General features: G+C 46.5%; 4 protein-coding genes across 7 annotated transcripts; 1 reads left to right on the top strand and 3 right to left on the bottom strand.

Annotated features, from left to right (window-relative positions):
* The first annotated feature begins 2,147 nt into the window (after window positions 1-2,147).
* Window positions 2,148-4,481, top strand: si:ch1073-314i13.4. The gene is made up of 2 exons (NM_001386472.1): window positions 2,148-2,288; window positions 4,149-4,481. Exons 1-2 carry the CDS (start codon window positions 2,160-2,162, stop codon window positions 4,350-4,352), a joined length of 333 nt encoding a protein of 110 aa, NP_001373401.1. The 5' UTR covers window positions 2,148-2,159; the 3' UTR covers window positions 4,353-4,481.
* A 1,783-nt stretch (window positions 4,482-6,264) lies between these two features.
* wbp2nl (WBP2 N-terminal like) lies at window positions 6,265-10,575 on the bottom strand. Its single transcript, NM_199710.1, is given in 8 exon segments — window positions 6,265-6,624; window positions 6,916-7,001; window positions 7,164-7,244; window positions 7,328-7,474; window positions 7,626-7,718; window positions 7,999-8,137; window positions 9,469-9,577; window positions 10,409-10,575. Coding segments are annotated over 8 exon segments (768 nt in total). The 5' UTR covers window positions 10,468-10,575; the 3' UTR covers window positions 6,265-6,570.
* Window positions 10,576-12,147: 1,572 nt separating this feature from the next.
* Window positions 12,148-15,001, bottom strand: rrp7a (ribosomal RNA processing 7 homolog A). The gene is given in 7 exon segments (NM_001017579.1): window positions 12,148-12,340; window positions 13,186-13,393; window positions 13,484-13,581; window positions 13,737-13,860; window positions 13,964-14,089; window positions 14,614-14,762; window positions 14,947-15,001. Coding segments are annotated over 7 exon segments (843 nt in total). The 5' UTR covers window positions 14,999-15,001; the 3' UTR covers window positions 12,148-12,254.
* A 979-nt stretch (window positions 15,002-15,980) lies between these two features.
* Window positions 15,981-25,399, bottom strand: poldip3 (polymerase (DNA-directed), delta interacting protein 3). 4 transcript variants are annotated; one of them, XM_009299006.4, is made up of 9 exons: window positions 25,302-25,399; window positions 22,570-23,149; window positions 22,416-22,472; window positions 22,167-22,268; window positions 19,127-19,324; window positions 18,942-19,019; window positions 18,405-18,534; window positions 18,158-18,224; window positions 15,981-16,395 (listed from the first exon to the last, which is right to left on the bottom strand). In XM_009299006.4, the coding sequence occupies exons 1-9, from the start codon at window positions 25,367-25,369 to the stop codon at window positions 16,170-16,172; spliced, it is 1,506 nt and encodes a 501-aa protein (XP_009297281.4). In that variant the 5' UTR covers window positions 25,370-25,399; the 3' UTR covers window positions 15,981-16,169. The 4 variants fall into 4 exon arrangements, with proteins under 4 accessions (XP_009297281.4, XP_009297280.4, XP_073799829.1 ...); XM_009299005.4 differs by having other exon boundaries at window positions 22,416-22,475; XM_073943728.1 differs by having other exon boundaries at window positions 24,886-25,399.

Raw genomic sequence — 25,399 nt, forward strand, 5'->3', positions numbered from 1 at the left:
TGCCTTAGCAACCACAGAGAACACCTTTACAACAGCCTATCAACACCTTAGCAACCACTCAGAACTCCCTAGTAACCACATAGCAATGCCTTAGCAACCACTGGGAACACTTTACCAACTGCCTATCAACGCCTTAGCAACCAATCCGAACTCCCTAGCAACCACTAAAAACACTTTAATAACTGCCTATTAACACCTTATCAACCCCTCAGACCTCCTTAGCAACCACCTAGCAATGTCTTAGCAACCACCTAGCAACCAATGAGAACACCTTAACAACCCTAACACCTTAGCAACCACTCAGAACTCACTAGCAACCACCAAACAATGCCTTAGCAACCACAGATAACTACCTAGTAATCACGTAGCAATGCCTTAGCAACCACAGAAAACAATTTAACAACTGCTTTTCAACGCCTTAGCAACTACACAGAACTCCTTAGCAACCATCTAGCAAAGCCTTAGCAACCACTGAAAACACTTTAACTGCATATTAACACCTTAGCAACCACACAGAACTTACAAGCAACCACCTAGCAATGCCTTAGCAACCACTGAAAACCCTTTAACTGCCTATCAACGCCTTAGTAACCACTCAGAACTACCTAGCAATTACCTAGCAATGCTTTAGCAACCCCTCAGAACACCTTAACAATTGCCTATCAACGCCTTAGCAACCACTGAAAGCACTTTAACTGCCTATAATCGCTTTAGCAACCATACAGAACTCCTTAGCAACCACTTAGCTATGCCTTAGCAACCACTAAAATTCCTTTGACAACTGCCCATTAATGCCTTAGCAACCCCTCAGACCTCCCGAGCAACCACTTAGCAATGCCTTAGCAACCACTGAAAACACTAACAACTGCCTATCAACACCTTGACAACCCCTCAGACCTCCCTAGCAACTGCATAGCAACCATTTATAATATCTGGTAAACTGTACAGGCCGTGTCAGAGCTCAGTCCTCCGGCTGGCTGTTCTGAATCCTCCAACAGTATGCAGTATGCAGCCGTCATGATGCAGGCTGAGATCGCATCCCTCAGCGATGCAATGTCAGACACAATGCAGTCAATGGAGCTAGTGACATCCCTGTGAGGGGTGGGGTTAGGTGAGCGCATTAAAAAGCATTGCATGCAGCTCAGATTGCACTGCACCAGCTCTGCAGCCAGAGCCCTCTCCTGAACGCAGCAGCAGTGAGTGTGTGATCTTCAGCATCTGCAGCTGACGCCGTGCTGCATCTCCTGGGCTGGTGGAGAGTGCTGAGGAGATGAACATGTGTGGAAACCGCTTAAACACATGAGATCCTCGATTACTGCCACAGGAGAGCGGGACATGATCACAGCGCTCACACGAATGATCGATCAGTGCAGTTACAGTCATGTCCACATCCTGACTCTGCTGTTCCAGCTGACTGTGTGCCGGCAGAGCTCTACCATCAGCTGCTGCCCGACAGCAGAACATTCAGCATCAACAAACGAACACTGCACTCCTATAGGCTAATATTAAACTCTCCGAGAATATCTGTCCAGCTGATCTCCAGGTCTGCAGGAGCACTATTAGCTTAGCTTAGCATAGATCACTGAATCGGATTAGACCGTTAGCATCTCACTCAGCTGTGACAGTTTTCTTTAAATCTCTTTAAAACTGTCACCTCACTGGTTTGAGTCTCGGCTGGGTCAGTTGGTGTTTCTGTGTGGAGTTTGCATGTTCTCCCCGTGTTGGTGTGGGTTTCCTCCGGGTGCTCCGGTTTCCCACAGTCCAAACACATGCGCTATAGGGGAACTGATCAACTACACTGGCCGTAGTGCATGAGTGTGTGTGTGTAGTCCAGGATCAGCTCAGAGTTCGGCTCCTGAGGGAACACTGCTGCAGCACCGCAGCTCTCCACTAGAGGGAGCCCGAGAGTCTCCGCCAGCTGCGTCCTCTCCTCAGCGTATGTCTCGCAGCTGTTCAGTGATCAGTAGTCAACAGTTCTGTTTAAAGAGACCGCAAATGCTGTTGTTCAGTAGTTTGAGGAGAGCTGTGCGGATACAGGCCGGTTCACTGCTCATGTTCACTACTGCCGTGTGCTGAGCTCTGCGTCTGCTCGATTGCTCTGGCCTGTGCGCGGTCTGCTGCTCCTGGTTTCTGCGCTCGGCTGCTTCAGTCTGATGAAGATGGCGGCCATGTGCTCTGCGCTCCGTGTGTGTCGCGGGATCCTGAAGGAGATCCGCTCCGCCAAGGGCTCCGGTTACCGACACTCTCCCGTTTACCAGTATGTGCTGCAGCAGTTCCGGAAAAACCAGGTAACGGCGACGACTGCGCATGAGCGATAACTAAGAGCCACAGAAATGACTTATTGTGAGACCTAGAGAACTGCGCACTTCCCCCGCTGTCTGTCTAGGGCACTCAGTAGTGTGTGCAGCTATGATGTAGTGTGTGTAGCACTAGTGTCCTCCACATCTCGTCCTTCTGTTGTGTTCTGCGGTGATTTCTGTCTGTTTTAGCTGGGATAACTCTGATCAATCAGCGGAGTGATATATGGAGCTGTAATGCGCTCTGAACCTGCCGGAACTACTTTAGCTATTTGTTTACATTTTTATTGATTTAAAAAACAATAAAACTAAATATAAATGTAACTAGTGATGTACATATCATTAAATAAACCAAAAGTAAAAGCAGAAAACCAGAGGGAAAGTGTTTAAGATGATTTCTTCCACGTTTTTAAAGACAATTTTGGCTTTTAGTAAAATAGTTTGGTTGTTTTCTGCACATTAAGCATAAAATACATGACTTATAGTCAGACCCACACGGAATCTGCGCGCGCAGATGTTTAGGCCATCATTAATTCTGTTTATTTACTTGAGTAAATGTGTGTAAATCTATATTTATTCCGTTTTTAAATGAATTATTACAGTGATGTTATTGACTAATGTGATAATGTTGATCTGATCTATGTGCAGTGCGGTGTGTGTAGGCATATTCTCTGTCGTTTACTAGAGATATTATCTGAGAGACTTGCTTTGTTCACTAATAAAAGTGGATGTAATTGAATTTGCATTTTAAACATTAAATAAAAGTTTAAAAGTTATTATTTTTTATGTTATATATTCAGGTTTTAGTTATGATACTCCCAAAATAATTATACAGAAATTCGCAGATTTTTACCAAAATTCTCCACAGAAATAGTAAAAACCGTCCGCAGACTCCGTCTGGCCCTAGCTATAGTCAGCTTGAAGAAGGGCAAGTGTGTGAGTGTGAATGAAACGCGTCCCCATTAGGGCTGCAGGATTAATCGTATTAGATGATATGTGTGGCGCATGATCAATAATTTAATATGGTGGTGATTTTACAGTGTAAAGATCAAGCCGTTATTTTAATGGGCGGAGTTTACGGACTGTACCACTTCACAAGCATGAGGTGACTGCGTCTATTGCCAGTGTGTTTGGAGGAACGCCATGTTGATCAGGCAGCCTCATCTCCTGTCCAGTCCAAACATCCCAGAGTAACACAACAAACCTCATGAACCACCTAAACACCAGCACAGAGTGTGTTATATTCACAAAAAATTTTCACGTGCACAAAATAAAAATACATTTTCATAAAATACGTTTCACAAATGCAAAACACCATTGGCAAATGTATAAGAGTGAACAAAAAGTTTTAAATGTTTAAAACTTGCGAGTTCATCCTGAATGAGATGTGCAGATCCTCTTTCACGTACGACTCCCCCTGCATGAGTGTGTGTGTTTCTGAGACTCTCCTGCCAGAGGCAGGGCAACTCGTACCTTTCAGCCAATCAGATGAGAGCTGTAGTCGATGACACCACCTCTGTGCTCTATTTGCGCAGACTGTTCCTCTCCAGCATGGTGAATGGAGAAAGCAGGAGTCGCTCTTTATTAATTTATTTATTTATCTGACCATATCCTCTCTCTTTTTATCCATTATTTTGCCGCAGCTCCGCTCTTCTCATTTATTGTCTCGCAGCCCTGTGAGGTGGCCTGCAGGGTAACGGTGAGGATTCGGTATTATTCCGGCCACACAAGCAATTAGAGTGCTATAGTGGTGCAGTGGTCAGCACGTTGGGTTTGATCCTCTGTGAGCTGGATAAGTGTGTGTGCTACGGTTAATGTAACTGTGTGTGTGTGTGTGTGTGTGTGTTTCAGGTGACGGGCGCTCAGCTGTGCCGTGCTCAGATGGAGTCTCTGCACGCTGCGGTCTCCTACAGGTGTCTGCTGGCCTCCACTCGCCTCCACCAGCGCCTCCACCTGCAGTATCACGCACGCGGGGAACACACACCACAGCAGGCCGCCGCGCTTGTGGGGCTGCGCATGCCCAACCAACCCGGCGGCAAGGGCTGGGAGACATGAGCTGACCAACAGAGCTGTGTGTGTGTGTGTGTGTGTGTGTGTGCGTGTGTGTGTGTGTGTGTGTGTGTGTGTGTGTGTAACATAATGCTGTTGTTCTTCAAATAAACACTTTAATGTCGCTGACTCTGATGACGGTCTGGAGGCTTCATATGTGTGGATGTAGATTATGTCCAAACCTGTGATCAAAGCTGAACATACAGCCGGTCCACACTTACAGCATTTATAAACTCTGCAGCTGAAATCCTGGATTAAAACTAATTTAGTGATTATGATTAGGATTGAGAATATATATATATACACACACACATGCACAATGGCCACTTTATTAGGTACACCTGCCCAACTGCAAAGTGAGCATCAGAATGGGGAAGAAAGGGGATTTAAGAGACTTTGATCGTGGCATGGTTGTTGCTGCCAGACGGGCTGCTCTGAGTATTTCAGAAACTGCTGATCTACTGGGATTTTCACGCACAACCATCTCTAGGCTTTACAGAGAATGCTCCGACAAAGAGGAAATATCCAGTGAGCGGCAGTTCTGTGGGCGCAAATGCCTTGTTGATGAGGCCAGAGGTCAGAGGAGAATGGCCAGACTGGTTACAGCTGATAGAAAGGCAGCAGTAACTCAAATAAGCACTCGCTACAACCGAGCTCTGCAGAAGAGCATCTCTGAACACACAACACGTCCAACCTTGAGGCGGATGGGCTACAGCAGCAGAAGAGCACACCGGGTGCCGCTCCTGTCAGCTAAGAACAGGAAACTGAGGCTACAATTCACACAGACTCACCAAAACTGGACAATAGAAGATTGGAGAAACGTTGCTGCTCTGATGAGTCTTCATTTCTGCTGACACATTCGGATGCTCGACTCAGACAACATGAAAGCATGGATCATCCTGCCTTGTATCAGCGGTTCAGGCTGGTGGTGGTGGTGTAATGGTGTGGGGGAGATTTTCTTTGGGTCCATTAGTACCAATTGAGCATCAACGCCACAGCCTACCTGAGTATTGCTGCTGACCATGTCCATCCCTTTATGAGCACAGTGTCTCCATCTTCTGATGGCTACTTCCAGCAGGATAACGCAGCATGTCATAAAGCTCAATCATCTCAGACTGCTGAACATGACGATGAGTTCACTGTACTCAAATGGCCTCCACAGTCACCAGAGCTCAATCCAATAGAGCAGCTTTGGGATGTGGTGGAACGGGAGATTGGCATCATGGATGTGCAGCCGACAAATCTGCAGCAACTGTGTGATGCTATCATGACAATATGGAGCAAAATGTCTGAGGAATATTTCCAGTATTGTGAGTCGGGCCTCATCATAGTATCTCAGAGGGTCCAGAAGTGTGCGGGTCCCTATAATGCCCCCGGCTGTGCCCCGGTCAGACTAAATGAAGGTTTAGCGTCTGGATGAGCTGGTGTGGACGTGGTCTCCTGATGAGTGCCGTGTGGTCAGCAGCATTAGGCAGAGCTGGATCAGCAGGGATGGAGGAGTCTCCACTGGAGCTGCACACTGCTGATGCGCTCATGAACACACTAGTGCTGGCAGTGTCAGTGTGTGTTGAAGGTTACCACTCACTGACTTAAACCAACTCATTTAATGTCTCTAAAATTGAGTATAATGACATGGCTATGACACAGGTATAACTGAAAGCAGGTGAAATATGGGGACACTAGTGACGTCCTCACTTCTCAAAATGCTTATAAATCCTACAGGATGAGTTTAATCAGAGAGTAAAGCTGCACACTGACTCCTGTGATGGTTGGGTTTAGGGGTGGGGTGAGGGCAATACAATATACGGTTTATACAGTATAAATGAATGGAAACCTATGTAATGTCCCCACTTTTCACAAAAACGTGTGTGTTTTGTGAACTTGTAATGCGTGTGTGTGAACAGATGTGAACAGAAACTGAGAATAGAAGAGATTTATTGGATAGAAACACACACGCGCACACACACACACACACACACACACAGCTGATCTACTCCATCATCATCACTATATTATCAAAAGGAATTTACAGAACCGTCTCGCGTGCACACACACACACACACACACACACACACACACACACACACACACACACACACACACACTGCAGGATTAAAACAGAGCAGAAGAGTTAGTTGAACTGGTTAGCTAGTTAGCGTCTGCACTGGAGATGGAGGTCAGGGGTCAGCTGGAGGTCAGGGGTCAGCTGGAGGTCAGGGTCTCCTCAGTTGTTCTTCTTTTCTGGATTCTCCGGAGGGAAATATGGAGGAGGCAGATCCTGAACAGCAGAACACACACACACACACACTTTAACATCCACTGCTCAGAGCTGGGTGATACAGCAAAATAACTGGCCACACAATGATCAGTGAATGTTTCCAACAGCTCATCCTGCAACCCTTCTGACTGAGCAGCATTATTAACAGTGAAACCTCTGACCTCTTCATAATAATGAACAGAAGAGCTGAAGAGACTCTTACATCTGATCAGTGCCATGCTGAAGTGTGTGTGTGTGTGTGTGTGTGTGTGTGTGTGTGTGTGTGTGTGTGTGTGTGTGTGTGTGTCTCACCGAGGGCATGTAGACGCTGTGAGGGTTGCTGGGATTGTAGAAGGCGCTGCTAGCTGCTTCCGCTGCTTTAGCATTAGCCGGAGCCACTGAGCACAGAGGAGGAGAGAGTTAGCGTTAGCAAACACACACGTGGGCGGGGCTTCGTTGGATCTCACATGAGTCACTCCAGTGAACACCAATCAGAGAAGAGCTGACCCTGAAGAGGGCGGAGCTTATAGAATAAACAATAAGAACTGATGGAGCCACACCTGGAAGAGCGGCCCAATCCTGCGGGGGGCCGGGATACGGAGGAGGCGGAGCCATGTAGACCGGCGCGCTGGGATACACACCTGCGCACACACACACTTACACATCAGAACACTCACACACACATACACACACACGCAGAGGAGAGTGAGGGAGTGTGCTGTACCTGCCGCAGGGGCGTATGGGTATTGGCTGTACGGGGCCTGAGGCATGCTGGGATACGGGTACGGCTGCGGCATTGCTGGACTGGCGTATCCGTTCATCCCTGCAGCCAATCCAAACGCTCCGTTCTGAGCGGGAGGAGCCCGAGAGGCTGGAAACACAGACAGAAGATCACACACACACACACACACACATACACACACACACAGACAAGAACAGGTGATGAAGAAGTGTGTGTGTGTGTGTGTGTGTGTGTGTGTGTGTGTGTGTGTGTGTGTGTGTGTGTGTGTGTGTGTGTATACCGTTGGTGGCCAGTTTGAACAGGTGTTGTCCGAGCTCAATGGCTCCACCGCTGGGGAACGACAGCTTGAAGCCGGCCTGACCCTCCCATCCACCTGCACACACGCACACACACACACACACACACACACACACACACACACACACGAACACACACACACACACGAACACACAGGGAAAGAAAATGTGACAGTGCACAAGGTTTGGGTTGATTATTTCTGAATGATCTGCAGCAAAATAGTGCAGTGTAGTGTAGTGTGGGTGCAGCAGGTGCATGCTGGGTAGTGTAGTGTAGTGTAGTGTAGTGTAGTGTAGTGTAGTGTGTGTGTGTGTGTGTGTGTGTGTGTGTGTGTGTGTGTGTGTGTGTGTGTGTACCTCCGGCCTCCGCCTTGATCAGGCCCTGGATGAAGTTAGCGGAGAACACCGGCTGCTCAATGCTGCAGTTCTTCATCAGGTAATACGGGAACATGAAGGAGCAGAACTTCTCCTTCATCACACTGCTGACGAACACCAGCTGCACACACACACACACGCGCGCACGCACACACACACACACACACGCGCGCGCACGCACACACACACACACACACACACGCACACACACACATAAACACAAACACACAGACGCATGTTAAACTGGTTTGGGTGGGTTTAGGACTAGTTAAACTGTGGTTAAGCTGGTTTGTGTTGGTTCTGGACTAGTTAAGCTGTGGTTAAGCTGGTTTGTGTTGGTTCTGGACTAGTTAAACTGGTTAAGCTGGTTTGGGTGGGTTCTGGACTAGTTAAGCTGGGGTTAAGCTGGTTTGGGTGGGTTCAGGACTAGTTAAACTGTGGTCAAACTGGTTTTGGTGGGTTCAGGACTAGTTAAACTGTGGTTAAGCTGGTTTGTGTTGGTTTTGGTCTAGTTAAGCTGTGGTTAAACTGGTTTGTGTTGGTTCTGAACTAGTTAGGTTGTTGTTTAACTGGTTTGTGTAGGTTCTGGACTAGTTAAACTGTGATTAAACTGGTTTGGGTGGGTTCTGGACTAGTTAAGCTGTGGTTAAACTAGTTTGTGTTGGTTCTGAACTAGTTAGGCTCTTGTTTAACTGGTTTGGGTGGGTTCAGGACTAGTTAAGCTGTGGTTAAACCGATTTGGTTGTGTACTGGACTAGTTAAGCTGTTAAAACTGGTTTGGGTGGGTTCAGGACTAGTTAAGCTGTGGTTAAACTGGTTTGTGTCGGTTTTTGACTAGTTAACTTGTGGTTAAACTAGTTTGTGTTGGTTTTGAACTAGTTAGGTTGTTGTTTAACTGGTTTTTGTTGGTTCTGAACTACTTAGGCTCTTGTTAAACTGGTTTGGGTGGGTTCTGGACTAGTTAAGCTGGGGTTAAGCTAGTTTGTGTTGGTTTTGGTCTAGTTAAGCTGGGGTTAAGCTGGTTTGTGTGGGTTCTGGTCTAGTTAAGCTGTGGTTAAGCTGGTTTGTGTGGGTTCTGGACTAGTTAAGCTGGGGTTAAGCTGGTTTGTGTGGGTTCTGGTCTAGTTAAGCTGTGGTTAAGCTGGTTTGTGTGGGTTCTGGACTAGTTAAGCTGGGGTTAAGCTGGTTTGTGTGGGTTCTGGTCTAGTTAAGCTGTGGTTAAGCTGGTTTGTGTGGGTTCTGGTCTAGTTAAGCTGTGGTTAAGCTGGTTTGTGTGGGTTCTGGTCTAGTTAAGCTGTGGTTAAGCTGGTTTGTGTTGGTTCTGGTCTAGTTAAGCTGTGGTTAAGCTGGTTTGTGTTGGTTTTGGTCTAGTTAAGCTCTGGTTAAGCTGGTTTGTGTGGGTTCTGGTCTAGTTAAGCTGTGGTTAAGCTGGTTTGTGTGGGTTCTGGTTACCCGGTACTGGGTGAGGTAGACGGAGCCCTTCTTGGTGCCCTTGAACAGGTCGTTCTTAGGTGTGACGTCGCTGAAGGAAAGCTCCACATTCTTACACTCTCGCAAGATGCTGAGAAACAGGGTGAAGACAGGAAGTGATGTCAGAATGGGAAATTAGAAAACAACCAGTGTTTCTCAACACACACACACACACACACACACACACACAGTTCCTGCTGCAATCACCCACACTGAGCGAGATGTGAGAACACTCTTATAAGCAGATTAAAGGGCAGTTCACACAGCAATGGTCATGTTCATCTCATTATTGAGCTCAATCCTTCATGAGTTTCTGTTTCCTGTTCAACACTAGAGGAGATGCTTTGAAGAATGCTGGAAACCCGTAACCCCTGACTGCCCTAGCAGAATCAACATACACTGTGTACATCAGTGCTGACAGGTTTCCAACATTTCTCAAAACATCTCCTTCAGTGTGTGAACAGTTAGCAGTAAGCGTGAGCACATGTTGACATTTCTCCATTAGTGTGTGAGCTGCCCCTTTAACACAGCAGCACAGATTAAACACAACTGAGCACAAGGAATGAACACACCACACGAAGAGTACATGTTGTGTGTGTGTGTGTGTGTGTGTGTGTGTGTGTGTGTGTGTGTGTGTGTGTGTGTGTGTACAGTATGTAGTGTCAGCTCTCTCTCGTGTGTTATATCATGTGTTACGTGTGTGTGTGTGTGTTTGCTGTATGACGTGTCGTGAGTGCCTTGTGTCTGTGTGTGTTCTAGTTAGCGGTCAGCTCTCTCTCTCTCTCTTTCTGTGTGTGTGTGTGTGTGTGTGTGTGTGATCTAGTCAGCCGTCAACTCTCTGGTGTGTTTAAGTGTGTTCTAGTCAGCAGTCAGCTCTCAGGTGTGTGTGTGTGTGTGTGTGTTGTTGTTGTTATTGTTGTACCTCTCTCCGGCCTGGATCAGCACTCCGCCGTTCGGGTGGTGGTTTCGGTTGAGCGCCATGTCTGTCCGCTGGTCACTCTGGGTTAAGGCGGATGTTGTCGATCCTCTGATTATTGATGGAGTGTTGATGAAGTCCGACACTGACAGTTAACACACACACACACACACAGACCACCAAGAACAGTTGCGCACTTTATTTCCGGCACCACGTGACTCGGGGTTTTTGTTCACCCCGCCCCGAGACAGGCAGGTCACGTGTCCTGCGCCGCTACGTCACACACATAATCTGGAAAAACACTCGGTTATTTTACTGTTGTTCATCTTTTATCGTTTATAAAGCGAAATAAACCAGTTTACTGGAGATTTCCTCTCAGGAGCCACTAGATTACCGACAGATGGAGTGTTATGTGCTGTTCTCTCCGTTATAAATCTGCAGTTGCGTCCCCTAATCATATATCTACACTAGATGTGGCCTGCGCTGTTGGTGTCTACAGGAAGGAATGCGTCAATACAGCCGCCATATTAGTACAGGGTAGCGCCGCTTTGATATGAATGTGTGACCATGCTGCAGTGGAGGACTGACCATCCAGAGCCAGAGATACACACACATATACACGTGTATCTATGATCTGGTCAGTATGCTTATATATATATATATATATATATATATATATATATATATATATATATATATATATATATATGAAATGAATGGGTTAAGTGCTCTTTTGTGAATGCTCTGAAACATTTACATATAATCTAAAGTCATTGACAAATTGGGCATGGTCTGGTTTACATTGAGCTATTTTTCTTATGTATATTATATTTCCTTAACAACATCAGCATTAAATTATACTTACACTATCTTATAATGCAATGGAAAATGATGGTGAATTGGGGCACACTTTATTTTAACGGTGCGTTTGTTGAATTTAAGTTACATTAAAACAAACTAATTCTCAATAAATCATGAGTAGACTGTTAGGTTAGGTTGGGGTTAGTGTGAGTTAACATGTAGTTAAATGTGTTGAATGTCAGAGTCAGCAGATATTAAGCAGACAGTCTATACTAATACTCGAGAGAGGAGTAATCGGAGTGTAGCTGCAATGCAGATGTTAGTCAACATCATGTGCAACAGGGACCATCAGAATACAGTCTCACCCTCAATATTCAGATTTTTCTTCACCTCAAAATCCTCCATACAGGAAATATTAAGCTTTTCCCAAACATGTTTAGCCGGATAAAGTCTGTGGAGTATTTCACTGGAGTTCTGTCGACAGTAACACAACATTTCAACACGTCTACAGCAGCCAGAGTACTGAATATAGAACCAGACGACACACATCAGATAACTGACTCTATTCTTCATCAGCTTAATCAAGCATTTAATGCGTCACTGAGAATAATATAATGTAATATTATAATATTACACTGTGTAAAACATATGCTGGAATAGTTGGCGGTTCATTCCACTGTGGCAACTCCTGATGAATAAAGAGAGTAAGCTGCAGGAAATGAGTGAATGAATATTAATGAATGAGGAGGAGCTCTACACGGTGCTCCTTCTGTTAGTTTGCTGAGGGAATGATGCGCTAAAGTAAGCCCCGCCCACTACTGAATATTCAGCTTCAGTTTATGAGCAGTTCTCTCACACACACACACACACACACACACACACACACAGAGTTTATACGGTGTACTGCAGTACACACACAGCAGTGAACACACACACATGGCTGATCCGCTCACTGCAGACTTTATTTCTGATCACTGCTCATGTGAACACTACAGGACAGGGGGATTGTGGGTAGATGGAGCGCTGGTGAAGGGGATTGTGGGTTAGTGAGTCAGTAGGGCTTGAACTTCCTCTGTGCTCTGAGTACAGCGATCCTCTGCTTATCCTCCTCAAACTTCTTCCTCAGCTCAGCGATGTCTGGAGAGAGAGAGAGAGAGAGAGAGAGAGAGAGAGAGAGAGAGAGAGGAGTCTGATTAACCCTGACCACACCACAACACAACACTGATGATGGACAAAGTCTAGTCAACACCATCACTGACTCACTCATGACTGATTCACTTAGAAATGAAGCAAGTATCTTTATGAACACAACACTGAATCAAATGATTCACTCAGTCTTTATGAACAGTTCACTGACTCAAATGATTCACTCATGGTGTCTGATTCATTTAGAAAGATCACAAATGTCTTAATGAAGGGATCACTGAATCACTGACTCAAGTGATTCACTCATGTTGTCTGATTCATCTAGAAATGAAGTGTCTTTATGAACGAATCTCTGCCTTAAATGATTCACTCATGACTGATTCACTTAGAAATGAAGCAAGTATCTTTATGAACAAATCACTGAATCAAATAATTCACTCAGTCTTTATGAACAGTTCACTGACTCAAATGATTCACTCATGGTGTCTGATTCATTTAGAAACATCACAAATGTCTTAATGAAGGGATCATTGAATCACTGACTCAAATGATTCACTCAGAGTGTATGATTCATTTAGAAATGAAGCAAGTATATTTACAAACGCATTACTGAATCAAATGATTCCCTTTAAGTGTATGATTCATTCAGAAATGAGTCTTCATGAACAGATCACTGAGTGTAATGATTCACTCATGTCTGATTCATTTAGAAATGAGTCTTCATGAACGGATCACTGACTCAGATGACGGATTCAGAATCAGCTCAGTGTTGCTCAGCTGTCTGAATCTTTAGCTTGTGTGAGTGTGTGTGTGTGTGTGTGTGTGTGTGTGCTCACGCTCTCTCTGTGTGTTGCGGTGCTGCCACGAGTAGAAGTTGAGGAGCTCCTTGCGCTGCTTCTTCTTCTCCTCCTTCTGCAGTGTCCTCTGATTGGCTGTCTCTGTGTGTGGGCGGGCCTTAGCCCCGCGGCTGCCCTTCGTCACCTTCACCCAGCCCTCCTCATCCTCCTGCTGCTGCTCCGCCTCCTGCTGCAGACGCTCCGCCTCCTGGGGGCGGGTACAAATAATAATGAGGGAACTGAACTGTGTGCGTTCAGCGTGTGCGCGAGTGTGTGTGTGTGTGTGTGTGTGAGTGACCTGCTGTTTGCGCGTGTCGAACTCCTCCATGAACTGATCCACTGCAGCCTGAAGAGACGAAGCCTTGACCAGAGACCCGGAGTACTGCTGGATCCACTCTACACACACACACACACGCAAGCACACACACACACAAACACACACGCACGCACACGCACGCACACGCACGCACACACACACACACACACTTAATTTTCATCCTCTGTACACATAACATGTTGTGTGTGTGTGTGTGTGTGTGTGTGTGTCTCACTGCGCAGGCCGGTTCTGACGGGTCTCTCCGCTGTGGAGGTGATGAGCGAGTCGTGCAGTGGGTGACGTTTAGCTGCGTTCACACTCGCTGCGCTCCGGAACACCACATACGCTACTCTGAAACACTGCACACACACGCACACACACACACACACACAGTCAGAATGGTCAGTGACAAAGTGTGTCCATCATATGTGTGTGTGTGTGTGTGTGTGTGTGTGTATATACCTGTGGTTCTGGGGCTCTGAAGAGTTCACACACTCCGCTGGCGCTGCTGTCCGCTGCTCCGGGCTTCACACACACATCCACGGACTCAACCACACCGAAGCGACTGAACACACCTGACAGAACACTCTGACACACACACACACACAAACAAACAAACAACAAACAAACAAATAAACAAACAAACAAATAAACATGATGATCACACCAGTAGCTGGGCTCCACCCACTGCCTGCTTCAGCCAATCATGTTCTGTGCTAAGAGACTGTGTGTACCTGTGTGCAGTAGTGTGTGTGTGTGTGTGTGTGTGTGTGTGTACCTGTGTGCAGTAGTGTGTGTGTGTGTGTGTGTGTGTACCTGTGTGCAGTAGTGTGTGTGTGTACCTGTGTGCAGTAGTGTGTGTGTGTGTGTGTGTGTGTGTGTGTGTGTACCTGTGTGCAGTAGTGTGTGTGTGTGTGTGTGTGTACCTGTGTGCAGTAGTGTGTGTGTGTGTGTGTACCTGTGTGCAGTAGTGTGTGTGTGTGTGTGTACCTGTGTGCAGTAGTGTGTGTGTGTGTGTGTACCTGTGTGCAGTAGTGTGTACCTGTGTGCAGTAGTGTGTGTGTGTGTGTGTGTGTGTGTACCTGTGTGCAGTAGTGTGTGTGTGTGTGTACCTGTGTGCAGTAGGGCGGCACGTTGAGCACGAAGAGTGTTCTGTCGGCGGGTCGGTGTGTGTTTGACTCTGAGCGCACTCTGTGCTCTTTAACACACACCTGATGAAGAGCAGCGGCAGAGTCATCCTCACTGAACCTGAGGGAGAGCACTGCGCGCACACACACACAGAGAGACACACACACACACACAGTTTCAGTGAATCAAGCGCGAGTGGACTCTGATCAATCGAGTCGTGAGCGCTTCATGTACTCTCAGTGAAATGATGGCCCTCATGCTCGAGTGAAACAGCTCATTATTTTACTATAATACCTCATTAATAACAGTAGTTTTACCTGTAAATCCTCCTGGAATAACGCACGCGTCTTTATTCGCGGACGGCGCCATCTTAGTTTACATGCGTCACCCGAAACAGGCGCAAAGGCCGCTGGGAGCTGTAGTTCAACTGACTGCTGAGGCGAACGATTAGTATCGTTTACTCGCGCATTTATTTGATCAGAAACACAAATAAAAGTGTAAAAAAGTACTGTATAATAGAGTGATTTGTGTGTGAATAATAAAGCTGCATTTCCAGCATCATTACTCCACATTTCCCTTCAGATATCACCCTAATATGATGATTGGGTGATCAAGACACCTTCTGCAGTCGGGTTACTTTGTTTAAAGTCTGTGTGAGGGCATCACCTCAGTGGTTAGCTCTGTGTCCTCACAGCAAGAAGGTCTCTGGTTTGAGTCTCGGCTGGGTCAGTTGGTGTTTCTGTGTGGAGTTTGCATGTTCTCCCCGTGTTGGCGTGGGTTTCCTCCGGGTGCTCCGGTTTCCCCCACAGTCTAAACACATGCGCTATAGGGGAACTGATCAACTACACTGACCGTAGTGTGTGTGTGTGAATGAGGGTGTATGGGTGTTTCCTAGTACTGGGTTGCAGCTGGAAGGGCATCCACTGTGTAAAACTTATGCTGGAATAGTTGGTGGTTCATTCCGCAGTGGTGACCCCTGATGAATAAAGGACTAAGCTGCATGAATGATCTGTAGTAGTAAATGAATCCTGAGTAAACCGTGTCCAGTTAATCTGCAGTCTCAGCTCCTGCATTGGGATTGGCTCCTTCTCTGATGACATCAGCTTGAGTTTCAGACACATTATTCTTAGTCCCGCCCCTCTTGCTGTTAGTTAGCTATGAGGTTATGACACTGAAGTCCCGCCCCCTGATCAATATTCAGCTTATAAGAGCATCAGCACACTGCAGTGGGAGTGTCAGAAACTCAAGAGCACTGTGCGGAGTGTGATCAGCTCCTCGAGGAGCAGAAGCATGACGTTAGCGCTAATGCTAACAGTGATGGAGGAGGAGAGTAATGCAGCAGAGGCGCGGCTGATTATAAAGAAAGACTTTACTGGAGAAAACAGAAAGCTGGAGTCACAGAACAGTCAAACAATCATTAAAACAAACATGAGGAGGCGCAGCTGACCAGCACAGCTCACAAAAGCACACACACCGCCTCTGTGTGTCTGTGTGTCTGTGTGTGTGTGTGTGTGTGTGTGTGTGTGTGTGTGCGTGTGTGTCAGATCTTGATGCGGAAAGCGGTGGCGTGAGCGGCCGGTGTCTCGCTGGCACTGCTGGCCGTCTGGCTGGAGGAAGAGGAGGAGGAGGAGGAAGACTTGAAGAGCGCCTTCAAGATGGTCTGCGGGTCCACCTCAGCTGCAGACGAGGACTTGGAGGAGCGGGAGGAGGAAGAGGAGGAGGCCTTCTGTGCGGACAGCGGAGAACCAGGAGTATCACTCAACCTCCTGCAGGACACAAGATGGAGGACATCAGAGGAGGAGGTGGAGGAGGAGAAGGAAGAGAAGGAGGAGGAACAGGAGGAAGAGGAAGAGAAGGAGGAACATGAGGAAGAAGAAGAGGAGGAGGAGGAGAAAGAGGAGTAGTAAGTGGAGGAAAAGTAAAAGAAGAGAAGGCAGAAGAGAAGGAGAAACAGGGGATGAGGAGGAACATAAAGAAAAAGAGGAACAGGAGGAGAAAGAGGACGAGAAGGAGGAGGAGAAAGGAGGAGTAACAGAAGGAAGAGGAAAAGAATGTGGAAAAAGTAGATGGAGGAGGAGAAAGTGGAGGAAAAGGAAAAAGAAGAGGAAGAAGAGGAGGAGGAAGAGTAAGTGGAGAAAGAAGAGGATACGGAGGAGGAAAAGGAGATGGAGGAGAATGAACAGGAAGAGGAGGACAAAGATGAGGAACAGAGGGAGGAGGAACAGGATGAGGAGGAGGAGGTGAAAGAGAAAGTGAAGGAGGAAAAAAAGGATAAGGAGGAGGAAGAGCAGGAGAAGGAACAGGAAGAGGAGGAGGAACGGGGAGGAGGAGAAGGAGAAACAGAAGGAGGAGGAAGAGGAAGAACAGGGGGAGGAGGAAGAGGAAGGATGAGGAACAGGAGGAAGAGGAGGAGTAACAGGAGGAGGAAGTGGAGGAGGAGCAAAAGGAGGAGGAGCAAAGGGAGGAGGAGGAGAAGGAGGAGCAGGAGGGGGAAGTGGAGGAGGAGCAAAAGGAGGAGGAGCAAGGGGAGGAGGAGGAGAAGGAGGAACAGGAGGAGGAGCAAAAGGAGGAGGAGCAAAGGGAGGAGGAGGAGAAGGAGGAACAGGAGGAGGAAGTGGAGGAGGAGCAAAAGGAGGAGGAGCAAGGGGAGGAGAAGGAGGAATAGGGGAGGATGAGGAAGAGCAGGAAGAACAGAAGGAAGAGTAGAAGAAAGAAAAAGGAGAAGAGAGGGAGGAAAAGGAGGTGATGAGGAGGATGAAGAGAAAGAGAATGTGAAAAAAAAGAGGAGAGGAGGAGGATGTGAAAAGTGAAAGTGAAGGAAAAGGAAAAAGGAGGAAGAGGAGGACGAGGGGGAAGAGGAGAAGGGGGCAGAGGAGGAATAGAAGGAGAAATAGAAGGAGGAAGAGGAAATGGAGAAGGAGGAAGAGGAGGAGGAAGACTGTAATGTAATGTAATGTAATGTTCTTTAATGCCATGTCAGCATATAAGGCTATCATCATGGCAGGAACATTTCAACAATACAAACACAATTTAATATCAGCAAACACAAGAATACACAGATTAAAGAAGAGATTCAGTGTTGACGCACGAGACACATTCTAACATCTCTTCTGGTGTCACTGCGCTAAAATACGAGAGTTCCTCTGATATAAAGTCTGCAGGAGTCAGTACACGGTGTTGTCCAGTGAGGGGAGATGTGCAGCACAGACCCTCAGCAGAGCTTCACCCGCAGCTGCATGTCCAATACCACATCAGGAGAACAGCACCTGATCAAACCTGGCCTGAACACTGACAGAGATCTCATGTCATGCGTCATCTCCTCACACACACACACACACACACACACACACACACACACTCCTCCTGCCGCTTGAGTACAATGCAAACGTTAATGAAAGATCTCAGCCCTGACGGAGGAATCAGCCGCTTGTTCAACACTCGCGACAAAACGTCTTGGAGGAGGAAGAATAGTGCAGGTGTGTGTGTGTAGTAGACAGGTGTGTGTGTGTGTAGTAGAGAGGGTCTTACAGTAGGATGGGCTGGTCAGACGTGATCACGCTGCCCTGCATGTGCAGATTACACTTCATCGGCTGACCTGTGCACACACGCACACACACACACACACACACACACACACACACACACACACACACACACACAGACAGAGCGTTACTGAGCTTCTGCCAGCAGAGACTTACAGACATTAATGATGCAATGATGGTGTGTGTGTGTGTGTGTGTGTGTGTGTGTGTGTGTGTGTGTGTGTGTGTCTCACCGTCCAGACAGCGGTTGTTGTACTTCCTGTAGGCACTGACTGCATCCTCCTTGCGCACAAACACCACCTCAGCCACGCCCACTTTGGCCAGCCGTGCCCGCTTGAGTGCGCCACACACACAGAACAGCTCCTGCACACACACACACACACACACACACACACACACAGAGAGAGAGAGAGAGAGAGAGGAGAGAGGTCAGTGTAGATCAACTCTTGCTTTCTCCCTATAAGGCTGTAAGTAACCCAGCTCCTGTTCATCTGACCCAGCTTCTGTCCCGCTACAGCCCAACCCGCTCTTCAAGAGCTCTAAACTCAGGACTTCTGAACAGCAGAGTCCACTAAAGGAGGTCGAGTCTCCTCATGTATGGCTCCTGAACTCTGGAATAGACTCCTGATAGAGGCTCAGACACACTCTCACTAGAGGAAACACCTATCTGTTTAGTCAGTTGCTACACAAGTTGCGTAGTGTGTGTGTGTGTGTGTGTGTGTGTGTGTGTGTGTGTGTAAGGAGTGTATGAACAGCACACAGGAACTCACCACAATATCCTCCTCCGTCACCCGCGGGTGGAGATTCGTCACGGTGATCTTTGTGCCTTCCAGAGGACTGAAGACAGGCTGAAACACACACACACACACACACACACACACACACACACACACCTTAACTCTACAGGCCTTCACACACACACACACACACTAAATGACTCAGTTACGTTGTGTACCTGTGTGGGTGTGTGTGTCTGGGCGCTGGTGTCTCTGCCCGCAGGCTGCGTAGTAACGGTCGTCCTGGAGACGGGCTGCAGGCTCTGTGTGGGGGGGCGGGGTGCAGGGCGAGCGGGCGGCACCGAGACAGATGGGGGCGTGTACGAGTCGTTCTTTACCACCTTAGTGATGGGGGCGGAGAGAGAGACAGGCCCCGCCTACAAACACACGCACACACACAAACACACACACACTCAGATTTAGTATTTCTCCTCTACCGAGTCGCATCTCTGGATTAGACACATGTGGGCGGGGCTTCTTTTCTCCATGTGGAACCGACTGATTTCTATTGGTCGATTTCATGTGAAACCCCGCCCTCAAGTGAGTAAAGACCAATCAGAGAAGAGATGTGCTTGAAGAGGGAGGAGCGGTTACACAATAATGACACCAATACTCATCTGATGAGAGTGTGTGTGTGTGTGTGTGTGTGTGTGTGTGTGTGTGTGTGTGTGTGTGTATGCAGGGTCCCCGCGGGTCCTTAAAAAGTCTTAAAATGTCTTAACATTTTCGATTTTTAAGGTCTGAAAATGTCTTGAATTCTGTAATTTTCCATAAGGAGGTCTTAAATTTCATGTGGGATCTTAAATATCATGTCCGACTCGTCTTATGTCGGCAAATCAATGCCAATATAAATCGAGCGCAGCGGTGATGTTTGCGCGCGAGAAGTGACCCGTGAGCAGATTAGAGGTCTAAACTACAGCTCACGAGCGCACAGGGGATCTTCACGCGCGCGCTCAACTGATCTAGCGCGAGAAAACAAGTCCCGTGCGCGCACATCATCATCTGTGCGCACGATGTATGCTCTCGCGAGCGAGGTCATGCCTACAGCGCGCGCCATCAGTTCTCTCCGCTCGCTCGCTGGTTCTTCTCTCTGCTCACGCGAAAGATTTTGGATTTTTGTGAGTCCTAAGGCGGGACTTGGTTTACTTGTTTTTCTCTAACGCTATTGGCTACTCTACCTTTCCAGAAGTTAGCCGGGATTGGACGCAGGTAAGCTAGTTTCCCCGTTAAATAAAATATATAGAATATCTTATCATAATGTCACAGTGTGAAACTAATAGACTTACTTTCTCAGTAATAATAGGTGATAATAATCAATAATGAGATATTTCTTGTAATAATTAATCTCATAATAATGCCTATTCTTACCATCATGACCAAGTCATATAATGACATATCAAAATAATGAGATATATTTCTGTAACAAACTTTATTACTTGGGAGAGAAAGAGAGAGTTATACCATGTGGCAAAAGATCTCTCCATTAAACAGAAATTGGGGAAAATATACATGGGCTAATAATTCAGGACGAATAATTCAGACTTTAAATGTGTTTTGAACCATTTGATGAAGTTTAGCACCTACATTTAAACTGAACTCAAACTAAACGTGTTCAAATTTACAAAAATCTTTTTTTTTTCTAAGATTCATTGTCCTTGACTCATTTTCTATGAAGAACAAGTCAGAATAAATTGGCTGGACAATAGTATACAAAATAGGCTATACATGCATGCAGTGCATAAAGTACAAAGGTTTATAGTAAATATATTGCCATTAGTCTGTTATTCCACTATACAGTTAAAGTCAGAATTATTAGCCCCCTGTTTATTTTTATCCTCATTTTTATTTAACGGAGATAATTTTTTTTTCAACACATTTCTAAACATTATAGTTTTAATAACTCATTTCTAATAACTGATTTATTTTATCTTTGCCATGATGACAGTAAATAATATTAGACTAGATATTCTTCAAGACACTTCTATACAGCTTAAAGTGACATTTAAAGGCTTCACTTGGTTAACTAGGCAGGTTAGGGTAATTAGGCAAGTTATTGTATAACGATGATTTGTTCTGTAAACTTTCGAAAAAATAAATAGCTTAAAGAGGCTAATAATATGGACCTTAAAATGGGTTTTAAAAAATTAAAACAGCTTTTATTCTTGCCGAAATAAAACAAGAAAAAAATTGGGCTGATAAGATGTGGGCCTGTTGTATAGAAAGTAGTATTTGTATGCCTCTGAAGTGGAATGATGTAATGGATAGTGAGTAAAGCCAAACGAAGATTGTAGAAATTAAATTGTTGCTCAATAGGTGGCGATAAAAACCCATCTGAATGTCTGTCACTGTATTCTTTATGTTTAATTGGGCTAATCATTTTTGATTGAAGTCTTTATATGCAGGTTATTCAATCATTAACTAAAAATGAGATCGAAAAATATATATAATATATAGATATATATATTTTACACTGATCTATATTACAAACAATGTTAACAATTATAATAATATACAAAGCTGCACTGCACATATAGTATGCATTGTATGGAAAGATCTAAAACGCAAATAAACTCTTCTGAAGACGATATTTCCTAGAAAGATCATCCCCAAGTGTAATGAGCACTGCTGTTGTGGTTAATAATGAAGTAAAATACAACAAACCAGACAAGTGCTGCACGGACAAATCAAATGGGTTCAGAAAGTCATGTTACAAGAATGCAAGTCATTATTTTAGAAGATTAATTTTTATTATTTGACTTTTTCTCGAGATTGAATCCTCATAAAGTTCATAAAGTTCTCAGAAAGTTTCTTATGATTATGACTTGCAAATTGTATATATATTTAATGGCGTGATCTTTTAACCTGCGTCCAATCCCGGCTAACTTCCGGAAAGGCAGAGTAGCCAATAGCGTTAGAGATAACAAGTACACCAAGTCAACCAAGTAATCTGCTCACGGTTCACTTCTCCTCGCGCGCAAACATCACCGCTGCGCTCAATTAATATTGGCATTAATTTGCCGCCATAGATTTGCCGCCATACTTCACCACATCATTCTGTGTTGACACACTGAACATTTTCCTGTTTTTTTTTTTTTTTTTTTTTTAGGTAAAGTCTTAAATTTTCCTTTTAGAGGACTTAAAAAGGTCTTAAAAGGTCTTAAATTTCCTGTTAAAAAATGTGCAGATATCCTGGTATGTGTGTGTGTGTATGTGTCTCACCCGTGTCTGCAGGCTGCTGGCAGCAGTGATCTTCATCTGTTTGCTGGGAATCACAGCACTGACATCATCCTCATCCTCATCTTCAGCAGCAGCACACACACGCTGTACACACAACAGCAACATACACTGATATACTCTGTGTGTGTGTGTGTGTGTGTGTGTGTGTGTGTGTTTGTGTGGGAGGGGTTGTGTGTGTGTGTGTGTGTGTTTGTGTGGGAGGGGTTGTGTGTGTGTGTGTGTGTATTATACCGGAGGTGCTGCACTGGGGACGTTGATCCGGATGCCGCTGGTCATTCCCACAGGCCTCTGCTGCACACACACACACAAACACACATTTAGCATCAGAACACACACACACATACACACACATTTAGCATTAGAACACACACACAACGTCACACACCTGGATGGTTTTGGTGATCTTTAGAGACGCTGCGCTCTGATTGGACGTCGTAGGGACACTCCTCTTCAAGCTCAACCTATCACGTGCATCAACAACTTTTGTGATCCCGCCCCCTGGCTGTAAGGCCACACCCACTCTGGTGGTGAGTGTGTGTGCGCGAGGGCTGGTGTTGTGTATGTGTACGTGTGGGACCCCGGGGCCGCTGGGCCGGGCGGAGGCTGGGGCGGGGCCGCTGGCGGACGGCTGCTGCTGCTGCTGTTTGCGCAGGTTGATCATCAGCCGGGCGTCCTGCATCGCACTGGCCCCTCCCCCTCGGCTCTGCACAGCACTGGTCCCACCTCCTCGGCCCCGCAGCCGCAGCCGAGCGTCTTTCTGGCCCAGCTTCTCCCTGGCGTCCTTCACCGGAAACACTGACGGCCGCGACAGAGTCTGAACTGCAGCTCCGCTAGCCGAAATCTGGAGGCGTTTCCCCCCGCTGGCTCCACCCACTCCCAGCCTCTGTCTGACATCACCACTGCCAATCTTCTGCCGGGCATCAAAGGCCATGTTCAGTGGCCCCGCCCCTCTGCCATATACAGGCCTGTGGACAGACGACAACAGGAGTAAACCGTTACCTGGAGGCTAACGTTCACACACACACTGTGTGTTTAGTGATGTGTGTTTAGGCTCAGTCACTCGTTTTCTTTTCAGCTTAGTCCCTTTATTAATCAGGGGACACCACAGTGGAATGAACCGCCAACTTATCCAGCATCTGTTTTACACAGCGGATGCCCATCCAGCTGCAGCCCAGTACAGGGAAACACCCATACACACTCACTCATTTACACACACAAAACCCCGCCTCTGGTTTCATTTGATTGGAGAATAGGAAAATACATGACGCTTTTACCACTCAAGAGTTTACTTTTTTCAACTGCGAGTGCTCCGTACGCAACGACAATAACGCAAGGCGCAAAAGCAGCGCAAACACTCGCAGCCGTTAGTAAACCATTCAACAGATGCATCTCTCAACGCAAACGTGCGATCGCTGAAATCGGCCCCTTATACTGCCAAACGCTAAAAACATTACATAATATCTGTAAATCATTTAACTGACACCATTAATCGCTTACAAACACACCGGCTGCGTCACAAACCGCATACTTCCATACTATACAGTATGCTAAAATCAGTATGCGAGCCGAGTAGTATGTCTGAATTCATAGAATTCGAAAATCAGTATGCGAGAAGTACCCGGATGACTTACTACTTCCCGCGAGATTCTGAAGTGCGCATTCCATGCATGCTGCGCTATCCCATAATGCCCCACGAGAGAATTCATGAATGGGAGTAAAACGACGCAACTGACCCAGGTAGGTCATGTGACCATGACAAAATGGCGGATGTAGTACGTCCGAATTTCATTCATACTTCTCACATTCATACTGTATAGAACGCACTTTTCCAACGGCCGAGTCGTACGTTTATAATACAAATGCAGCACCTACTGAGTAGCAGATAACCACCTGTTCTGTTAACGGTTAATTGCTTATTATGAGCATCCCTAAACACAAGTGTGCACTACTGGTGGAGCATCTGACTGGATGTAAACCACAGGTCTCAAACTGGACTCCTGGAGAGCCGCAGCTCTGCTCCAACCCTGATCAAACACGGCTCATCAGGTGTTCGAGACTACTGGAGACGATTCAGCTGAGAGCTGGAGGTGTTGGAGCTAAACTCTGCAGAGCTGCGGCCCTCCAGGAGCTGAGTTTGAGACCCTTGGTTTGAATGGAGTGCCCTAAACCCTTGAGCACTTAGGAACTACACTGGTAAACGTCACAATCGCAGTGCATTCTGGGACATTAGAAGCTGACTCGGTCAAAATAGAGGGTATGTCCATGTAAGCTTCCCTCCTTCACTTGATGAAGTGCAACACACTGTAAAAAGGTGTTGGTGATTAACCATGAGGGAACAAGGGTAGGGAAGTTCGCGAGTGTGTGTCTAAAAGTGTAGTGGAACACAGCCCAGATGATGGACATGCTGCATCACAGCGCTTGTGCTTATCGACAGCATTTAACCCCTCAGGAGTAAACTAAGGGGGCTCCCTCTCCTCATAGTGTGCATGAGAAGTGTACTAAACATCCATAACAAAGACAACATTTCTCTAATCATCTCCTGCAACACATTAGCTGTATATTCCGTCAGGCCTGAGTGATGTCTTCATGGGCAGTTTGAATAATAACACACTGGTGTAAGCGCGGTCAGGCTGAGCTCTGTAAGCTCTGGCTGGTGTGTTCAGCACTCTTCACTGCTCCACACACACCGACTGCAGCTCACCGGTCGTTATTCTCCCTCAGATGACGCATGTTGTCGGTCGGCCGATCCACCGATAATCACCGGGAGACTCGGTTAGCATTAGCGGCGGTGGAGCAGACTCTCGGTTTGCGGATAGTAACACTATGATGGTCAAATACACTATGATGAGCGGATTAACTGTAATGTTCGAGGTTTGTTTGTATATAAAAAAAAACAGCAACGCGCAGGACGCCATGAATGACACGCGTCAGCCAATGAGAACACGAGCTGACGCGCGAGCGCGACACTTCAGCCAATCAGCGGAGGGTGAAGGCGGGATATCTCGCTAAGCAGAGTCTCTACAGACTCCACACGTCCTGCGATCATTAATAAACGAGCTTGTGTTGATCAATACAGGTGATCAGTAACTGCTGTGCGGAGCGCCCGGGCTGCTGTACCTCTTACTGGCTCCTCTCGCGGTAAAACTGCGCCGACGAATCACTTCATCCAGAGACAAGTCCGCCATATCTGCGCCTGCTGGTTCTCTGCGCACATC

Source organism: Danio rerio, chromosome 3 (assembly GCF_049306965.1).
Source record: "Danio rerio strain Tuebingen ecotype United States chromosome 3, GRCz12tu, whole genome shotgun sequence".
NCBI classification, from domain to species: domain Eukaryota; kingdom Metazoa; phylum Chordata; class Actinopteri; order Cypriniformes; family Danionidae; genus Danio; species Danio rerio.